General features: G+C 45.7%; 1 protein-coding gene across 2 annotated transcripts in view; it reads right to left on the reverse strand.

The window, feature by feature from the left end:
* Window positions 1-21,739, reverse strand: part of PLEKHH1 (pleckstrin homology, MyTH4 and FERM domain containing H1) — a 493,065-nt gene that overhangs the window by 253,930 nt on the left and 217,396 nt on the right. For both annotated transcript variants that reach the window (XR_011283967.1, XM_069638989.1), the window contains exons 3-4: window positions 12,623-12,685; window positions 858-1,007 (exon numbers count right to left, since the gene is read on the reverse strand). Coding sequence is in view for 1 of the 2 variants with exons in the window: in XM_069638989.1 (XP_069495090.1) it covers window positions 858-1,007; window positions 12,623-12,685 (213 nt within the window). In the remaining variant the exon portion in view is untranslated. The remainder of the gene's footprint in view (window positions 1-857; window positions 1,008-12,622; window positions 12,686-21,739) is intronic.

The raw sequence follows: 21,739 nt of genomic DNA on the forward strand, positions 1-21,739 counted from the left end.
AACCATGCCTTGAAATTGCACAGCCAATCTCTTTTTCTAACCATGTCCACCTCATCAAAAGCTTGGACAAGAGACGGATAATGGCGACACATCCCTTCCCTTTGAAGCCGTCCATCTTCATTGGATAACAGACCGGATAATTGCCACAATCCCTTCCCACTTGAACCCTCAAATCGCCATATAGATCATCCAGTTTCAGACCCTTGTATGCAACAAAGGTCTTTAGGACAATCGGCAATCGCACTCTCCAGAGACTGTCCACCCCTAGATGCCTAAAACCTTGTAATCTCCACTACTAATCCAGCATTCCCAAAATTATTGTAAATTAATAAGTCCCTAGCAGTCCGCGAAGCGTGCCCATGGAACACGTTCTGCGCCACAGTGGAAACATAAAAAATAAAAATAAAAAACACATTTGCTACCTTCAAAATGGTAAAAAAAACATGTTTGTTTACACAACCACTCCTTAGTAACCTGCAAAACCACATTATTGCCGAAAAGCCACACAAAGCAGACCGGTGCCCTTGAAAATAATTAACATTACATTAAAAAGTGGAAGTGCAACAGTGTATTAAGGTGTTTATGATGTACCACTGAAGGCAATGGGACCAGCTGAGAGGACAGTATAATCATGGTCATTGTTTATATGGTAAAATGATTTGGACATTATTTAAATTTATATACTATTGTTAGTAAATTGAGCAAAATGTTTATCAAAAAGATATCAGTGCCATAATATCTACTATACAACAAAGAGAAAAAGATCAAGCTTCTATTAAATAACTGCATCACGAGTCAATCTATCTCTAGTCAGGAAAAGCTGTCAGAAACTGGAAATGAAGAGGAACCTGGCAGACCTGTTTCTCCATTTGTGTCTCCAGCTTCCGAACGAGGTCCTCTTTATCTTGCACCACACTGGCTAGTTCTTGGTACTTCTTGTACAAAGTGTTCTCTGATTCGTTGGTCTTGACATCAGCCAGTTTCAGCTTCTCCTCCATCACTCGCAACTGAAATTGAATCCCAAGGGTAAGCAGCGAGTGGGCGAGGGCAAAGGGACCATGATACATTCGAAACTATCAAGAGCACATGCTTAAAAACGAGCATGCAACATGCAACTGTTACGGACACACGCACTAGCCTTCCACCCTCCTCAGATTCCATCGTTTTTATGTTGTGCATTTAGTAAGAACTGGAAAAAGCAGTTTTTAAAAAGCTTCCTTTTTTATTTTAGAAAAGAAGGGCAAGTTATAACGGAATCAATAACAAAAAGAAAAAGACATTGGGCTCCATCACAAGTTTGTTGGTAATCCGGCAGTACATTCACAGAAATGCTGGCAACCACTTTCACTGTTACCGCCACTCGGACCCATGGCATTATCAAAAGATTATGGGCTTCATTACAAGGTTGCCTGTCTGGTAACAACAGTACAGGTAAGCTTGCTGGTACCATTGTTACCGGACCGGCAAACTACGAGGTCTGCTCACAGGTGCCTGTCAGCCCAGCAGGTCTGACCTGCCGGGCGGAACGGCACCCGTGAGCAGACCTACATGGTAGTACCGGAACCATAATTACCGAGAATGGGCAATTACCGGATCCGGCAGGGCGGAATGCCCCGGTAATTGCCCATTGCCAGTAAAAACAAAATACTCTGGCAGCAGCTGTGCCGGTATTTACCGGCACGGCTACCGCCTCAGTCATAATGAAGCCCTATGAGTGGTGGTAGGGTCGAAAATCCCCATATTTGCAGTCCATCAGTGTTTTCGGGGTAAAGAGGTACTTCCTCCACTTTACCTCCAAACCTGTAGCACGGCGATGCAATAAAGTGGCACTAACGGAATTACCACCACTTTACTGCTGTTTGTCCGACAGTGCTTGATTTGTAATAAGGCCCATTGTATTGAAAACATCAACAAAATAAGTACCGGACGCTTGCAGAAAGGCTGAACATAAATCAGACTACACATAATGTACCACAGACCAAGACATGAGATGCATTAAAACTTACATCCACATAGCATCACAAGCAAGGTGAAAAGGAGCCCATCATTACGAATGTTAGGAAAACTTTCCCTCCATAGTTTAAATGGACCCCCAACCTTAATGCTTTGTTTTTCATCCTGCTTGCTCATTTGTTATGGGGAAACTGATCAGTGCTTCAGACTACCAGTACCGGGGAAACTATGTTTTCATTTTTACCTTTTGCATTTTGTGACTTTAACTTTGTACACAGAATCTTACAATGCAGTGCAATGGGGATACTTCTGTATCACCTTAACTTTTTATACATGCGTTTCCGGTTATGTTTATATGTGCTGTGAACCATTTACAGCGCAACCGCTCTGGAAAAAAAAGTAAGGTAAGTGGGGTTGGGAGGGCGGAAGGAAAAAAGAAATAACAAAAATAAAAGCAACCTACCTGGGGTCCCCGGTAGGGGATGATGGAAGTCTCCAGCCGTGTGGAGGCTTGGATCAGAGTCTCCACAAAAAAAAAAAAAAAAATACCCGAGTCCCCAGCGGGGAGGGGTGGGGGCGGTCGAAGGCAGCTTCTCAGCCGTGGGATAGTTCGGAGCAGGCATGGCCCGCTTTGAGCCTCCTCATTGGCTGAGGGGCTGCCACACCTCCTGTCAGGAACAGTGGCTGAGGGATTCCCGGCTGGGTAATGCCTCGCAAGGGCCAGTCAGAATGGTTCTTTCATTCTGATTGCGCCCTTGTCGGGTACTAATAAGTAAAAAGGCCTCACTGTCCCTAATCTATGGGTATTGCCTACCCAGCAAAAATACTAACTAGGGTGCTTGTTGTCTGTCGTGAAGCCTAAAACAAATAGTCTGTCTTCCGTCACAAAACTAAGCTATGCTGTCCCTAACACTAAGACAAATAACTAAATTCCAGGAGAATGACTCCCTTCTCCTGGTTTGGCTTTCCCAGGCTTACAATCTAAACTGTAGATGCTTCTTGGCTATTTCTTTTATTAGGTTGTTCAGTTCCTTTAGGGGACTTTTCTAAGTCTTTGGTTTTCCTGTCCCTTGGGATTGAACACTTCTTCTCGAGGTTACTGCTTTTTCTCTTCTTATGTTTCTCTCTCTGTAACTCTTTCTCTTGTAATTACATCAAATCCTTGTTTATATCCTTCTGGTTCTCTTTATCTTTCTGTGTATTTAACTGCTCCAGAGTAACACATCTATTCAGGATTTTCCTTCGCTTTCTCTTTGGGGCAAGTATTATAAACCCAACAGTTGTACTTGCTCTCTTGACCACTTCTTGTAGTACTGCAACGAGTGAGATGAATTTCGTAATTATTCTTATTATCTTGGCCCTCCATAGTATCACTGGGACGAGGGCTGCAGGTCCTGTAGTAAGTTTCAGTCGCTTGTTTTGTTATGCTCTTTCTCTTATCACTGGGACAAACGTGAGGAGTCCTGTGATGTGTTTCACTCTCCCGCGTATCACTGCGACTGGTGTATTTGGCCAAGTAGCGATTTTTAGTCTTTTGGTTCGTTTGCTTCCCTCTAGCTTCTTGTCTACCTCTCGGTCCACTGGGGCGAGTATGATAAGTCCTGTGAAGGGTTTTACTTTCTCGTTTATCACTGGGATGAGTATGAGGAGTCCATTGAAATAATTCACTCTCTAGCGTATCACTGACACAAGTGGAACAGGCCCTGTAATAAGTTTCAGTCTCTTGTTTCATCAGGCTCTCTCTCGAATCACTGGGACGAGTATGAGAAGTCCCTTGATTTGTTTCACTCTCTCACGTATCACTGGGATGTGTAGATGGGACCCATGATGGGCTTCACTCTTGCATTTCCCTCATTTCTCTGGGACGAGTAGGATGCTAGTACTAGTTATTCCCATGCTCCCTCACGGGTCTCGCGCCATTCCCCTTCACCTTTCTCCGTACAGGTTGGCATCACAGAGCCTGCATGCAAAATAATGGCTCCTTCTCTGGTCAGGACAGCTTCCACCTTTGCTTCGATTCCATCTACTTCTTGTACCAGCGCTGCAGCGGTCTCAGTTTCATTAGCAGACTGCACAGTCCACCCCTCCTGGGTCACATCACCACCTATGTATGACTGCTTCTTTCTCATGGGTTTTCGTTCCCCTTTGGTCTTCTTGTAGCTCTCTTATCGCTCCTCCCACATGCCGGCAGGTTGCCTCCTCTTGGCGGAGGTTAATACGTTCTCGTTTGGCTTCAAGGATGCTGCTGATGCGAAACACTGGTTTCGCTTCTCATTGGGAATGGTCCTTCTTCCCTTTTTATGTTCCTTGGAAGGATCCTCTTTCAACTGCACATTCTACATTATTTACCCACTCTTCTTTGTTACAGTTGTTGGGATGACCTCCCAGGTATGCCAGAGGGACACTGGAAGTCCGCAGACTTGGAGAGCCCAACTCCCTCCATCCCAGACACACGGAGTACTCAGTCAACGACAAGTTCAAACTGTGGTTTATACAGGCAAAACCAACAGGACTCGCAGTCTGGTTTTACACTACAATTACGTCGGAGTGACGTCACAACATGGGCCCTTCTCCAGGAAGCCTATCGGGCCACACAATTGGGTATTGAGTATTTTACCACCCATAGTGGTCTATATAGTTGTCACTCTACTGGCTATCGCATGTCAGGTGGCTGGCCTGGTCCATCCCCAAGTTACTATCTATAACAATGTTGTGATGCGGTGGACTTACCATAGGTTCTTGCCTGTTGCTACTCACTCCTAGGGTACTAAACTGATTGGCTAGAGAGGGCGTCCCAGGCCTGGGACTCGCAAGAGTTCTCATCACTCTGTGTACCTCTTAAAGGTACAGGAGCGACTATGTGTCTGCCTTGTAACTTTTGTGTTACACCTTAGTTTATGAGAGTGCTCTCCTGCTCAGCGCAACACTTGTAACATTTGTTGCAAGCTTGTTGCTGTCAGTGTCTAGCAGCCTGGGACCGGTGCTTCTTTCCCACGGCTGATCGTGGTCTATTGTCCACTTCGGCCACGTCATGTGTTCAGAGACCACAGATTTGAGCTGTGCAGCTCAAAATTATGAGGATTTATTTGCATTTTCTGCAGCTGGTCCCCTTGTCATTTGTGAATTGGAATGTCACCCAGATCATTTGGCCTTGGCTGCGGGTTCTGTCTCACACATCTTGCTCTCTGGGCAGCTTGACTTTCAGCTCAGCTCGTCTCTTGCTGAGGGGCCTGTGGCCTGCTGTACTTTTCCTAAACCATTATAATGCGGTTTCTACAGTGTCCATGCTATACTACTTTCTCCATAGTTTAGTCACACTTGGTTCTGTCCGGTCCCATAGGTGCTCCTGCAGTTCCAGAAGGTTATTTGCATGTAAGCATCTGCAAGCTTTGTTCAGGATCTCTTGCTTCTTGTGGTTTCTGCGTGGCTGCGTTTGGCTAATAGCAAAATAATAAAAGCAATGACAGTATGTATATGTATCTGTCCACTAACTACCGAACTGTATGCTCGTGTCCTTCATGTATTCAAGTGCGTGTCCCGAAGTGCAGATGGCACATGTGCTTCATGTCTAACGCTGCTATGTCATGGGGTCTCTGACAACGTCAGCAACATGGCTTCTTGCTGCTTAGTCCAGGCTGTCGATAGAGGTATCTTTGATCATGGCCTTTGGCTCTTCTTCCACACTGGGGTAAATCTGCACTGCACATGGTCTGTAGGGTTGGCTAAGGGGATATTGTTAGCTGAGGGGGTATCTCTCCACATACTTGTCAATGATTGGACCACTTGGAATCGGTCCGAAATAGAATGGGCGATTGCAGTGTTTCTTGGCCTTCTTCCTCGTCATGAATTTTGTAGGAGGGGGTGGTAGACATCCCCATCCCTCTTCACAGAATGCTTAGTTTCTATGCACAGAGGGATCGTTAATAGTCGCTTCTTCTTAGCAGTTTTCCAAAACATTTCTTCAGGTGTGACTTTTGAATTTATGGCACAATAACAAACTGTGGCTTTGTTAGGTCTTGTTGTAGCCTTAATGTTGCGGTTGGACCATTTGAGAGGGCCTTAGGGAGTTCCGATGCAGAAAGGGATTCCTTGTCCCTAAGAGGGTAGTCTCTCCCTGTGAGATCCCACTTGCCGCCATCCCGAGGGGGAATATTGCATAGCAGACTCGCCTCCTTAGTCTCACAAAAAAAGGCTCCCCCTTGGGGAGAAGTGACTGAATCCTGTGATTCGTCAGAGTGCCTAAAGACAAGCTAGTAGCAGCCGATACAGTTTTACAATTTTTCCATGATGTTTAGTGTGCAAATTCTTGTTTACTGTGTCTGGCTACAACGCACAGCTACTGCCCTACCATGGATGTTGCCCTTTTCCCAACCTTGCCAGGTAAGGAAACCCCATGTAAGGTCATGAACTTGCCTGGGAAACTTGCTTTCGCGTGCCAGTAATGCCTTTCTGTGTGTGTGGCCCAGTGGTGTCAGAGAGTCTGGGTTGGGGCATGAGTGAAACCAGTAGTTGTCCCTGATTAGAAAATTACTGGCTGTTTGAATGGTGCAAAGCCCTGCCTTTGGTGAGCTTGGACTCCCCCTCCCACCCCCACCCCACCTGAAATTTGGATAAGAAGAGGACTTTTGCAGTCATTTCTTCAGATCATCGTTGGAGCCAAGAATCCCTTGTAGATGAACAGCCAACTGAAGACAAGCCTGGCATCCCTTTGTGCATCTGGCCCGGTGAAACCCTGTTGGACCACGAGATCTGCAAAGGCCCTGTGTGGTGCTTCAACCCTTGGACTGGTAGGATCAACCAGTCTCGCTGCCTTCGAGCATCCAGCAGTCCAGAGCCTTCGGAGGTGTCACTGGACCACACAGTGGACTATCCAGCTCTCGCCATCAGTTTTCTTGCCAGAAGTGTCTTTGTTCCACAGTTGCATCCACAATTTTGGTAGTCGACAGTATGTGGTACAAGTCGCCTTCCTTCTGGATTTCAGCATCCCAGCATCAAGGAATCCTGTCTTAGAGAAGCTTCTTCAACCACGACTGGAAGTACGGATGCTGTTGTCTGTGTGAGGTGGCTGTTGCCCGAAGATGCCTGCATCAATGAATCTTGCATTCCTTCATCGCCAGGGCATGCATTTTTGCATCTGGACCCGGCCAGAAGAATCCTTGCACCCACAGCTCCTGGGCCCCTCTCACCGGAACAAACAGCAGGAAATCAAACCTCAAGTGACCCCCATTTGACCCATTAAGACATCTGGGAATATCAGAGCCAGAGGGGGAAGAAGTAAACACAAATTGTTTGTCTCCCCCCCGTCATCCATAGGATAACATTGAGAACCAGTCTCCTTGTAACCTGCCATTCCATTCCACTGCATGTTGGTCATCAAACCTGGGTAGTATCATCTGAAAGATAAAAACACAATCTACTTACCAGTAACGTTGTTGCATCTCTTCTTTTAAACTACAGCACCCTTGGCATTGTGTGGAGAGGTGACGGAAGTAGGAGTTGAAGATGCAAATATGAAAGGTTAGGTTGTGAGAAAGAAGACACACTGCACATCAGTCATTAAAAATCTGAATGACATCACCTTCACCTAAATACTTGTCAAGGACTGCTAAATCCAAGGGTACGCGAGAACAACTCTGAAAGGTGACCTTCATCTAGACTGAAAGGGCCCGAGCAACGATCAGCCTGGTTCTGAAGGGTGGAGTAATTGCTGGGCTATGGACAGAAGACGGGCAATGGTGAGTTTTGGGATCCTTTACAGAGGAGGGCAAGCGGGTACTAGGTTGGCTGTATGGCCTCAACAGAGTCTATTACAGATATCGCAAAGCACCGCTAACTGGATCTTTCGTAAATCTGACTCGGTGATGTCCATTAAAGGCACTGCTGCAACCTATTTCTTATGGAAATTGCTAACAGCAGTTGTCGGAGGACTGCAAAGAAACTGTTGTTACTTTCCCATATTGAATCTTATGGAACACAGTGTCAGTGTCCTATGCATAATCAACATTAGAAATGCCATGCATAAAACATATTAGACACAGGGGGTGGCGATATTTAATCAAAGAGGACTTTACAGATAACAAATCAATTCATTGTGAATCCAGGAGCTGAAATGGCATGGTTACCTTTCAAGTGGAAGCCTACACTCACCAGACACTCAAAAGCGGCACAGCCCTCCTTTACAGAAAACGCCTGTAGTGGGCTGCACCTTCTCAGTTGCATCGCTCCGAGCTCTATCAATCACTGCACGCCAATAGAAGCTACAGGATACCTCTTCCAGTTCAGGAAAGGCAAGAACACCTGCCTCCTGCCTTTATAATCTGAATGTTATGGGTTTTCTACTGCGCTCCAATTGCCATTTGCATGGTCCCTTGGTGCTCTAGGGTAGAGTTTCGCCAGTGGGGAAATGCAAGGTAGCTGGGCTGCTGCGTTGATGCATGCAGTTCGGAAGTACCAATATTGTGTGTTGGTCCTATTCTAGGAGGTCCATGTTGACAGCACTTGTGGTATCTGTGTCCAATGGGGAGATCTGCGTGGCCATAGTAGAAGGTTGCGTTGGATGGGAAAGATATGGATGAGTTGATTAGAGAGATGCAACATTCTGAGGATTGATGTCTGTTGGGAGGGTTGTTACTTGACAACTGTGGGTAACTTAGTTGGTGGTAGATGTATTGTGTGCTGGAGCGTGGCATTAGAGCATGTTAACCAAAACTCTGACCCCGCTACTCTCCCATCACACACTATAGTCTCAACTACCAGCCCCATGGTGCCTTACTAATGAGAGATGTGGAAGCATTCACTGATTTTAACACAGAAACATGGTGCTTAAGGATAATGATTACACCGCATGAACCATTACTCAAACAGCAGTCTCTTTCACAAACCTTTCCAACCAAGACTTCTGGGCTTTGAAACCCCAGTTATGTTATGTTATGTTACTTTGCATTTATATAGCGCCTTATGTACCATTGGTATGGTCTCAAGGCGCTGGTCGGTTGAACCCCCCCTCGGGAACCGAAGTTCAAGTCAGTAGAGAGAATAGAGAGAGTCAAGGTGTGTGTGAGCACCGGATGTGTGTGCAGCTGGTGTGGAATTCATGTGATAGCTGCTTCTTAGCGGTAGGTGTGGTGGTTGAGAGATCAGGAGTATTTGTTCGTACTGGCTGGTTTTTATCCAGAATGATTCTGGCTGCGTTTGGCCTGAGGAGAACGCCTAGGCTGGAGAGTGTGTAACCAACAGTGTTTAGTTAGGGTGATGGGGAGTACGAGGCAGATGATGGTATGAGAACAGCTATACCAAATGGTGTCATAGTATCGCTGTGTTCTAGTTGAGTGGTGGTGTAAAGAAGAGAGTAGGCGTGGAGATGTGATATGGTGGTTTACCTTAGGTGCTTGAGATCGACCTCACTCCAATAGTTCCATGTACTCCATCTGTTCCATGTACTCTGACTGTTCCATGCATTGGGACCGTTTCAAGCACTCAAAACTGATATTTTGATGAGTTCATTGCACCTGCATAATTAGGCTGCTTGTGACCAGTTCAGTCATGTTTTAAAAAGCGCTGGAATCTTATGTCGGGCAGGGTGCAGAAACTATCAGGATTGTCTGAACTCTCACAATAAACCAAACCCGATCTTCTCTCTATCCACATGTCTACATGAATATTTATTCCAAAGTACTCTTTAAAAAGCCTATGAAACCTCCAACATGTGGCGACCCTGGAAGAGCGCCAATGGGCGGGATTCAGTGTTAAACAGTGAGGTTACGCGCCTGAACAGAGTGCGCGTCTCCAGACCAGGAGCAACCCTGGATAAAAAAAGGTCAACATGAGTTTTGGGATCTTTTTTAACGCATATTTTGCTGAGTTTAAGCAAGAGAGCAGAATATGAAAGTCTGAAATTATTAATTACCTATTCTTAGAGAGGAATTAATTGGGTTTCCTATATTTTTCAACTTGGTTAGGAAATCTTTCTTTACTGTAGATTGTAGGCAAGCAATGCAGGTGTTCACTTCGAAATGTTAATTTCGATGCTTTGTGCAGTGTAAGGGTGCAGAAAGAGGAGACTGACACAGTGGTTACATGTCATTTCATCACGGGATGTTTTTTCGCTGTTTTTTTTTACAACAGATTTGTTTACGAAGAAACTCATCGGATATTTTATTTTTATTTTTGGGAGGGTTCCCATCAAAACCCCCATCCCCTTTAATTTTTTATATTCACAAACACCCAATTTATATTTTTTTGTAACCACCCCCAAAAATTCGATGAGTTTTTTCAGCAAAAAATTTGCTGTAAAAAACCCACGAAAAAACACCCCGCGATGAAAGGACGCTAAACTGACACAGTAGTGACTTTTTGTTTGCATACACTTATTTTGGCAAAATTTAAGTGGAAGCCTATCTTTCCCTAACACTAAGGGTGTCCCTGCCTCAACTAAAGCAAAGGATTCAGTCAGGAAGTCAATACAAAGCAAATAGTCCTCTGTCCTGTGTCAAAACCTATTTCCGGCCCTCACAATCAACTAAACTAGAAAAGGATGTGGGTCTTCTTGATCCAGAAGAATGGGTTAACAGTTTCAAGTTGCAGGTGGGAACTTTGCCTGAGAAAATGTCTCCCTTCCCCAGGCCTCGGTTCCAAGGTATAAAACAAAGTTGCAACTTGTGGTGTGTTAGAATGCAAAACAATGTTCAAAACAAAAGCTCCAAAGTCGCAAAGTTCTAATACGAGTTTGAAGACCAAGAAAGGCCTCCTTTCTCTTAGGTTTTCTCAGGCTCCAAAGTGCCAAGATGAATTTTCTCCTCTCTTTGCTTTTCACAGTTCTCAATACAACATTGGGGAAGTGGCTCCCTTCCCCGACCTTTCTCATGATTCACAATGCCAAGAGGATGTTTCTCTTCTTTTCGCTGTTAGGCTGTGGCAAAACTCTGATTCACTATCCTGCTTTTTTTCTATACCATGTTTCCAGTTGACTAGATGGGTGTCTCAGATCCATATTCCGTCCCCTTTGGGAATTTGACATCCCCAGTGCATTAACCTCCCAGGTACTGCCACAAGGAGGATGACAGCATGCAATCTTGCCTTGCTTGTGGTTCCCAAACCCTTATCTCCCCTCTTTGGAGTTCTAACAGACCTGGTGCACCACCCTCCCAGGTAGCATCGCGAGGAAGATGCCCCTGCATGCAACCTTGTTTTAGGTGTGGGTCCCAGACCTGTGTCTCCCCTCTTGGGAAGTTTGGCAGACTTGGTCAACTCACCTTCCAGGTACTGTCACGAGGAGGATGCTTCTGGATGCTCCCTTGCTTTAGTTGTGGGTCTCAGTACGGACTTTCCTTTTGAGATTCCCAGCAACCGTCCCCGTCTCCCAACCCTCTCTTGGGAGCTTACCCGTCTGTTGGTTGCTCGTGGGTCTCCAATTCCTGGTGTCCTTCTATCCCCCTCTCCCTCCCTCCGCCCGCGGTTTTTTAAAGTGCTCTCTGGTTCTCACTCAGTGCAACTCGCGTTGGCCCTCTCCATGGTCCAACGACAATGAACCTCTAGGGGGATGGCTCTACCGATGGGCCAACGTTCTGTCTTTTGTGGGCCCCACTCTCTTCTCCCTTTCATGGATTTCGAACTTCTAGGTTTCTTGGAGAAACAGTCTCCAGTGGCCAGGTGGAGCAGCTCCCCACCAATGACCTTGCCCTCTGGATAGGGTTCTGTCTCCCTTGAATCTTGCAGACTGCTCCAACTCCCGTGCTGCTCTGCTCCTGGGTTGGCTTGCCTCCAGGACTGCGTGTGTTTTGTTTAAGTCCTTTGTCCGTCTGTTTTTATTTCCTCTTCCTGTCTATACATACATGGAGGACTAGACTGCTGCTCTGGGTTTATGGGAGCCTTCATCATGCCTCCATATAACTCATTCATCTGAGTAGAGTTTAACCCCATGTCTATACAAATGTACATGGGTTGGTTCTGCGGGACATTCTTTATTGCTCTGCATCTCTTCCTCATCTCAGTGGATTTACAGCAATGGAGGAGGAGAAGGAGGAGGAGGAGGAGGAGGGAAAGGGAGAGGGAGAGAATCTCTCTCTCGTTTTCCTAAATGGTAGTCACTTGTCATGCACAGTATTTACATCCACATGAGATCCTCCTGCTGAGTAACACCACCAAGGGAACTAACGGGAAGCAGCCTCACTTCCCTGGCCTCATGGGAAAGGGGCTCCCCCCCATTGAAGCACTGATGACATCCTAGGATTGCTCACAGCAGGCACACACAAAAAAGAAATCGCAAGAAATATCCCGCCTCTTCCAAAAAGCAAGAGGCTATTGAAAGCAGCCTGTTCTTTGAGAAGCAGAAAGTCTTATAAAGTTTCCATGAAGGTAGACCGGCTCGGGAGTACGTTGGACTTAATCTATGGTGCAATCGCTATTGTTTGCCTCTTGTTGAGCAACAGGTTTCTATTGTAGCATTGACTACAAAGACATTTGGCTGGGGAAAGTGGTCCAATCCCATCAATGGCGCTGAAACATTAAAATATTTCTCCTTTAAAGTTTTCCACATTGTAATTGTGCCAAGTCCCCCCAATCCTGTAAAATAATCAAGCCACTGTTCTCTTAAACTTGAAAAAGCACCGCAGATGCATATTCAGGGAGTAAAAATGTAAATACTGGGATGCAAGCTGTCAAGTCACTGTACCTGTTTCTCTGCCTTCTCTGCTCGGAGTTCAGCCTCGAAAACTCTCTGCTCCAGCTCTTGCATCTGAAAATGGACAAAAAAGCAACTTCACTTTAAAAGATCACATCCATGTTCCCACCATGCAATGAACGCAGTATTTTTCATGTTAGTAGCGCAGGCTTCCCCTTACTAGTCTTTCTTCCTGATCACTCAGATAATGTCCCAAAGTATGGATGGTACTTTCATTGTTCTCATACCTAAGTCATTAAATAATCCATCATCCAATTCACCCCAGAATACCGTTGGACACATCGAGAACACAAATGCTGGGAAGCAAACAAAAGGGCAAACTAGGATGAGAGCTAACCATTTCAGGGCATCCAGGGTACAAACACGTCCGAATCCCTGCACGTAATGCGTGGTTTACATAGACTGATTTGCTGTACAAATGATTGAAAATGAGTTCCCGTATAATATGTTGTTTATTCTTTTTGAATTTTCCTCTTAAAATCTTTCAGTTTGGATTTGGAAGATAGAAAGAGTGATCAAATGGAAGGCCTGTGGGCATAGCCAGATGGAAACTGTCCCTTTTCTGTGTTGATGATGCATCATATTATGGTAAATCAGATACCACCCACAGTAACAAATCATACCAACAAGTCGCTGCCTCCACATCTGTCCATCACGTTACAAGGCCTTCCCCAGTACCCACAAAGCACTGCCCTAACACAGGCCGCATGCCACACTCCCAACTTCTCCCCACCTGGAGCGGGCTTGGCTGGTGACAGCATGCAAAGTTTCCTTCCCAATCGAGTGGCAGAGATGGAATGGGGGACAATCATGCAGCTGTAAGAACCATCACAGACTGTGTTGGTGGATCTGGAGTCAACCTATTTCGCCACCGTATCTGTCTCTGGTAGAGAATTCAGGAGAAAATCGGTCTTTGCGCTCGGATATTCGGCCAACTAACCCGTAGATCAATGGCAGTGTTGGCAGGATAAAGGGATTCTTAGAAATGGAGTTAAGTAGATACTGCCGGATCGTGCGCGAGAGATGGTCACGGTCAACATAAGCCTTTTATAAACTGTTGCACCCTCTGTTCACTATGCCGCTCAGCAAAGTCATGGGAACAACTTTCGACACCATTTTAGATTATGTTGCTGGACACATAGCATAGTAGGGTCATTGACCAATGAGGCGGAAACACAGCATGCCGAATTTATGAAGAGGCGCTCAACTGTTCATAATACGGCAATGCTTCGTCTAGTGGGATTCAAGTACAAGCAAAGGGCATGAAATGTTCCCTTTAAAAGGCCTGACCTGCATCTTTTGCAGCATTAAAAGTATCCCACTCCCTCCCCTTTCTCCGGCAGCCCTGCCCGCCTTTGCTCTTTTCCGCCTTTATCCCTCCCCGTTTCCTCCCACACATGCCTCACAGGTGATACAGTTACAAATCCTATTAATGTTTACGAGACGATTAGCACTAGCAGCCAACCGTGCACACAGACCCACACCCACACCAGCCACATGTTCAAAGTAAGCTGTACCCTTACTCAATTTCATCGTTTGCTTTGAAATCCCCCTTGTTGCTTCGTTCCGAGCTATGCAACCATCTGCAATGGAAACTGGTACATGGGCTGATGCCATCATAGGAGACTTTGCTTGGCCAGATGTTGCCCTGCGATCACTGGAGGCTTGTGGGGGTACAACCCTGGGCAGACTGCAGGAAATTGGTGGTCCAGTCATGCACACCCTGTGGGGCTTGGATCCGATCCAGAATGGGACTAAGAGCCCTTGGATAGCTCTGTGGTGGAGACTACCATTCCTGACCTCCTCACCCTTGACCAAGTTGGCTTGGGCTGATGGGAGTTGTAGGCCAAAGCATCTGGAGGGTGACAGGTTGGTTACCCCTGTTTTAGAACTTGGATGTGCTGCATAGAGAGACCACTAGTTTGTGTTTGCATAGAAATGGGCCTAGCTGCAGGACGCAAACGTAGAGGATTGAAATGGCCTGGGAGAAGTTCTAGCCCTATGCTGAGGCAGCTTCTTGAGAATTCCAAAAAGGGATCTGGCCAGTGGAATCTGATGAGAACACCCCTCGTGTTATTGCAACAGTGAACAGTTCAATTGAAGTGCAGAAGGTGGACATTAATGTTAATTCTGAACCCCAAGTCCTAGAGTGTGAGTGTCTTGCCTGGTTTCAGGTTATCCATCTATTTCCTCCCCACACTCCATGTTCGTCCCTAACCAAAAGCCCCTTCAGACATATTCACCTACTGTTTCACCTACTTGTTCATGGTTTGGTAGTTAAGAGGCACTTTGAAGCACGTCAATGTCTCATGATCTGCATTCGGTAATTTTGATTATTTTGGTCTACGAGGGCTGAGGCAAATGGGGCAGCTCCGGCACAAATCTCACAAAAGTTGCACTTCAAATGCACTCTAGTCACAGCTCATCGGACACCCTCATGTTTTCATACTGTGAGGGCTCCTAGGAGCAACTTCACAGACCTCACATCAGCGTTTCAAAGCTCCAACAAAAAGAGGCTTTTCTGTGTCTCACCAGGGTGCCTTTAGCAAACTGCCGTCGCCTGCTCAGCTTTGGGCATCTACACCTCCCCCCCCCCCCACCGAACCTGCTGTACCCCACAATCCATTTAAAATAGATTTGCACGCGCTCACTCGGTGTCCTTTCGAACATTATTTGCACACCTTATCGCCTTTCAAAAAGCCCAGCCAGCCGTGTTGGAGAAATCCTTCCGCTCACCTTTCTCACGACCTCTGCCGTAATGAGCGAACAGCCCAGTCACTAATGTCAAGGGCGCGGTGTGATGGCGTGATAGCCTCGCGCCCACCCCCCTAGATTCTATCACAAGCAGAGAACTGCGTTGGAGTGAAAATTCGAACAAAGCGGCCATTAAGAACCGAGGTAGAAAAGGCGGGAGAAATGGAAAGAGGATATTTTTGAAATCACAAGCGGAGCCCTTCAAAGCACGAGCCTAAGCTGCGAAAGGGGGAGGGAGGCTTCAGCAGTGGGCAGAGAAGGGACCCAGGTCTAAAAGGATGACTTTAGAGATAATCCTGGAGTCATCCGATGATCATGGCACTACATTAGAAGTCATTCCCACATCATCAGAAGTCATCAGGCTGTTAAAGTCATCAGCAAATGTCTCCAAATGGTGGGTGATGATTTGGAGATGAGCTTAGGATGACTTGCTGATGATGCCAAGATCATCCGTATTTTAGAAAACTTTGTTCCTGATGATTTTAGGATGACTTGCCGATTACTTCAAAAGCATCACCTTGTTTGCCTCTGATGATTTGGGGATGATTCTGGGATGACTTGCCGATTACTTCAAGAGCATCACCTTGTTTGCCCCTGATGATTTGGGGATGATTCTGGGATGACCTGCCGATTACTTCAAGAGCATCACCTTGTTTGTCCCTGTTGATTTGGGGATGATCCTGGGATGGCCTACTGATACTCCAAGAGCATCGCCATGAAACATGTTTGTTCTTGATGATTTGGGGATGGCTAACTGATTTCTTAAGAGCATCAGAGTTTGTAGGATGATTTGCGGACTAATACTGATTGTCAGTCAGCTTTTGCTTAGTTGCCCTTGTGCTGAATGATTTTCAAATGCTTTGCTAAGCACACCTATTTGACTATGTTGGGCGACAATTGGAAGCCACAGGCCTACACATAGCATGCACCCCCTGGGTGAGAGTCCTTTGCCATCCCAGTCAAAAGCAGGCCTCCAGTACCCTCAAAATCCCCAATGTGGCAAGGGTAAAGCTTGAGACTATGTTGGGCAAAAATGGAAGCCACAGGCCTTGACATACCATGCACCCCCTGGGTGAGAATCCTTTACCATCCCAGTCAGAACCAGGCACCCAGCACCCTCAAAATCCCCAATGTGGCACAGATAAAGCTTGAGACTATGTTGGGCGAAAATGGAAGCCACAGGCCTTAACATAGCATGCCCCCCTACCCCCCGGGTGAGAATCCTTTGCCATCCAAATTGTTTTAAAAAGGCATCCAGCAACCTCAAAATCCCCAATGTGGCAAGGGTAAAGCTTGAGACTATGTTGGGCAAAAATAGAAGCCACAGGCCTTAACATAGCATGCACCCCCTGGGTGAGAATCCTTTGCCATCCCAGTCAAAAGCAGGCACCCAGCACCCTCAAAATCCCCAATGTGGCAGGGGTAAAGCTTGTGACCAAGCCTCTCACCTGTCCCTGTCATATAATTCAATGGACTCTCACCCGTCCAAAACAAAATCATCTGCTTTCACCTGCCTTGGGGCTCTGAAAGGTTGAGAGGCATATGGCTTGGGTGGTGGAGTTGCTGTTGGCAAGGTGGGCGGTGTGGGTCGTTCAGAGCAATGCAAGGTGATGTTGGGAAGTACGGGTCGGTGAGTTACTGCAGACCTGCCTACATTTGAAACCTGCCTACATTTGAGACCTCAAGAAGTGCTTGAAAAATCAGAGGATGGGAGGGGGGAGGGGGCACCTGGAGGTCCTGGAGGTTAGGCAAATCTGATTTTACTGGGGTAGCTACTTGGGGCAATGGGGTCAGCTGCTGTGGTGAGGTAGGGTGTTTGGGTTGCCTAAGTGAGCTGCTGTGGTGAGATTGGTGGTGGTGGCATAATATATGTATATAGAGAATTTTGCCTCTGAGCTATCCTCCCGGCCCATGAGGTTGTGTGGTGGGTCTGGGTGATCGATTTGCTTGTGTTAAATGCCAAGTGTGGTATATCAGGAGAGCCACTGGTGAAGCCCAGGAGGAGAGTAGTTTGAACCCAGAATTTTCACTTGTGTGGTTCCCTGCACTGGAAAGGGAGATATCAGGACCATATGGGAGGCAAGGAAACATTTGAGCAATACCATGATTGAGGCCTTTTTAGAATTGTGTTCCCTACAAAATAATTCACTCCCAGGTACCTCAAATTTTGTCAGCCTAGAAACAGCAAGATCTAAATGATTTTCCCATGATAAGACATTTTAGGCAAGTGGCGAAATCAGGACTGGAGTCCAGTCTTGCAATTGAAGTACTTAACCACATATCTACCCATCTGCAGTTTGTGGACATGGTTGGGTTTTGATGGAGATGACTTAAAAAGTATGCAAATCACATGATAAAGCAAGCTGACAAACATAACCTTTGTGATATTTTTCCTCATATGTTGTCACTTGTGATTTGTGCGACTCCTGCACCAGATGTGATACTTTAGACTCTTAGTTATTTAAATCATGAATGGTTTTATTTTTCATGTATTATTTTCATACATTCCAGTCATCTAAGTTTACATGAAAACACTTTTATTCTGCCAACACGTGTTTCACCACAGCTTTTAGCCGTGGTTCCTCAGGAGAGATTCCTTTCTTTTTTTCTGAAAAATAGTCGTTTTTTGATTTCAAAACTTGAAAAGTGGGTTTCTTTTATGCCAAATTGATAAATCTTAATCTTCTTGTTATTTGCCAGGTCCGATTGCCTTAAGCATGCTCGCCGGGATCACCTTTGTGATAATAAGGTCACCTACTTTTAGTCATTGTTTGATGGAGGCATGCAGCTGGTTAATAAAGAGGATTTCATTTAACTGTGCTGCTCATAACAAAGCAAGTTTTTTTCTTCTCCCCTTAATTGCACTGGTAAAACTGCAGAATCGCCGTCAGGCCTATTTGCTGTGTCTGAACTGTTAAATGTATATTACACACTTACTTGTCTCAGAATTTCAAGGGCACTGAGCGACTTTTGTTTTTTCACCATGTTCCCACCCTCCTTGAGCACTTCCCGGTGTATAGGCGCTATATAAATAAACAATACAATACAATAGATGGTCAGCCAGAGGGAGCTGAAACATTAAATCCCCACTGAAAAGCTACAATTCCTTCTTTTTATTGTAACATAGTGTGTGTGTGTGTGTTCTCTATGTTTATGATATTGTCTCTTTTGAGACGCACCCACACCGTTTATGTGTGCTTGCTTTTTTTGGATTATTTTGATGGGAGTCAGGGGCTTGTTTCAGAAAGAGATGCAGCTTGTTTTTTCCTTCTGACCGGAAACACGTATAAATAACACATCATTATCATTATCTGTGGGCACACGTCCTGATCTGCATGTAATGGCACTGCCTCTGTGAGCACCCAGGGCGCATCTGCGAGCACATACTAACGCTCTAACTGCTAACTTACTCCCAGACCCTACCTCTTTTGACCATCAAAACCCTTATTACTCTTCCGATCTCCCACTTCATCTTCGTCCTCTTGACCTCTCTAATTGCCCCTCTCTGTCCATTTGTACTCGAATCTAAAGCCTGCATATATATATATCCTGCATTACATCCTCCAGGGATTTCTTTGTGACGGCTCTATCAAGCAATAGCATCAAACTTCACACTGTAAACGCCTGCCAGTGCAATTTCTAAACAGTCTTCTGAGATGTAATGCCTTAATCAGAGTTGTAAAAGCTAATCTGGTTTAACAAAAATGTCTTAGCCAAGTGTGCCTTCAGCCACTTGATTTATAAGAAGCTTGCATGTTTGCGCTGAAGAGTTTTTGGCTTTTTTATAGGCATTATATAGATAATTGTCTCACATTAATATCATATTTCCGTTTACTTACACTATATTGGATGAAATAGTTGCACGTTGTTAGGCAATGTGGCACAACACAAGGCAAGACACCAACGGACCGCAAAAGCGCAAGCTATTTTGGTGAATGGTGAAATGATATGATTATACCAAGTGTCAGAAAAATAAAATGCATTTTATTAAGTCATTTTTTATTGTAATATGGTATGTCTATGTTTTCTATATGTTTATGAAAAATTGTGCTATGTTGCTTACTTTTGAAACCCATCCAAAGCGTTTCTGGTGCTTTCTTTTTCTGCTTTTTTGGATGGGAGTTAGTTTGTTTTGGGCTTTTTTCGGAAGGACATGCGGCTTGTTTTTCCATTCCGACTTCCGGCCTGGCAACAATTGCAGCAATGGCGAATGATGAGGAATCGAGCGTGGGCCGGCGCTAAGCCTTAAGGTAAGGATCGGGGTGTTGAGCACCTTTCTAGGCTCGTTTATTTCATAGCTATTGCACGTGTCTCTCCGCACACGAGGCTAGCTTGATTTATGAGCTGGCCTTTTAATGGCTGGGCCAGAACAAACTGGACATAACGCGGGACACATGTTGCAACAGCCCCATGGTAGAGGATGGGTGATGGCACTTGGGTGACCTTGAGGACTGGGAGCCACCACTTGCTCCTTGAAGATTGCCTGCAAAGGATACTCCGAGGTTCCCGCCCGATCCCCAGTCCATCACCAACCTCGTAATAGGGGAGTCCTTTAAGAGCCCCAAAGAAAAGAGTATGCTACGTTCCGAGAGACTGAGGGCAGGATTTCCAAAGGGTACTCTTCCCTGGGGAGGAGGGAGGGCCAGAATGGAAGATCACTTGACAGGAAGCAAGACAAGGGGGAGCCCAGACCTATCTCTATCATTCAAGGCCCCAACAGACCTTGCCTGGTATCCTGGGAGGGGTAAGGGCCAAACCAAGGGCCTGTCTATCTAGAAGGAACTCCAACCCATCACTGGCTTGGCCTAATCACCTCCACAGCCCCAGCGACTCCCTGCCAACTTGTCTGTTTAGAAACTCCTGCCCCCATTCAGGAAGGAGACGTTACACACATTGTGGGCCATAATCTTTGTAATGAGCAAAGCGACCTTGCTATCTTTCCTGCAGAAAATGTCACCTGTACCAAGCAACCAAGACTGACTGTCTTTGGAAAATAGAAAGACCAGTTGAATAACAAAAGGAGGGCCCACTGCAATCCCTGGCAAGAGGGCCCTCCTAAGCTCTTTGAAGAAGTCTGTGCTGTGCTAGCAAATCCGTGGACAACACACATTTGCAATGCTTAAGACGATTATGCTTTTTTGTAAGGGTGTGCCGTGTGCTGCACCAGGTGATGCAGGTTTTTGAATGAAGCCATACCCCTTTCTCATAGGATACAAACAAGATTGCTGTGGGGGCCTGGCTACCAAATGTATGTTCCAGCTGCCAGTGTGCGTGGCCAGTAACATTATGTGCATGCCAGCGGCAGCTTCTGGTTCCGTCAGCTCCTGAGGGGGCACTGTCTTTGTAAGTAATTCAAGGTCAGTTACAGCAGGTGAATATTTCTAGTGGAGGAGCATTAACATCTCCCACGAGTTAGCACACGAGTAATGTAGGGACATTCAAGGGGGTCCTTCTCCTTAGAAAACTGTTGAAATGGTGCATTTGTTAACAAGGGTTTTGAGAAAAATGAGGGGGAAAGCCATACAATTGACAAAGGGTTCACTAGGGTAACCTATGAAAGCATCCAGTAGATGCCATGCCACTAACAGCACACAGGAGCATTTTACTACATTGTCATGATGCATGTGTCTACAAGAGATACCAGCAGTGCCATTGTAAGCCACGTTCATGTAACTGTGCCCACAGTATGCCAGCATCGCCACTGACTATCACTTTATGAAGCATTTCCGGATTAAATCACTTTAATTTTGTAGGCACAATCTATGCCAGTATGTTCACTGTATATCACTTTCATAAAGCTGTTGATGGAAATGGTAAATCACGTTCATGAACTTGTGGCCACATTCTATGGAAGTATGATGTGAAACCAAAGTATTTTTGATTATTATTGGAATACAATGATGCAAGTAATTCCATTACCAAAATGGGGTCTGCTAATGAGACCACCCCCTTCAGAATACTCTATGCCAAAATTATAGTACACACGGGGGCCTTCCTGTAATCAGTCGAGTGACAGGACAGCACCAGCTCTGCTGGGTTCAAATGTTATCTGTGCATCCCCGACTTCTGCTGCAATACCAAGTCACTGGAGGAAGCAATAGCAATTTGAAATTCTGCACCTGTGATTAAATTAGAATAATTGTCTGCTTTAATCTGTCTGGTGGCAGGGAAATCTCGAAATATAAGCCATGCCAGGGTTGTAACGTGGTGACTGATAAGAGCATAAAATTATACAAGCCATAGTAACCTGATATCACACCACTGTCCACTCTGAGCAGATCCCAGATGTGACCAGACTGATGTGTTTCGAGGTAAGCAGAGTGGCTCCTAAGCTCCGTTGTGGGGCAATGGCCA

Source organism: Ambystoma mexicanum, chromosome 14 (genome assembly GCF_040938575.1).
Source record: "Ambystoma mexicanum isolate Mex_15411 chromosome 14, UKY_AmexF1_1, whole genome shotgun sequence".
Taxonomy (NCBI): Eukaryota; Metazoa; Chordata; class Amphibia; order Caudata; family Ambystomatidae; genus Ambystoma; species Ambystoma mexicanum.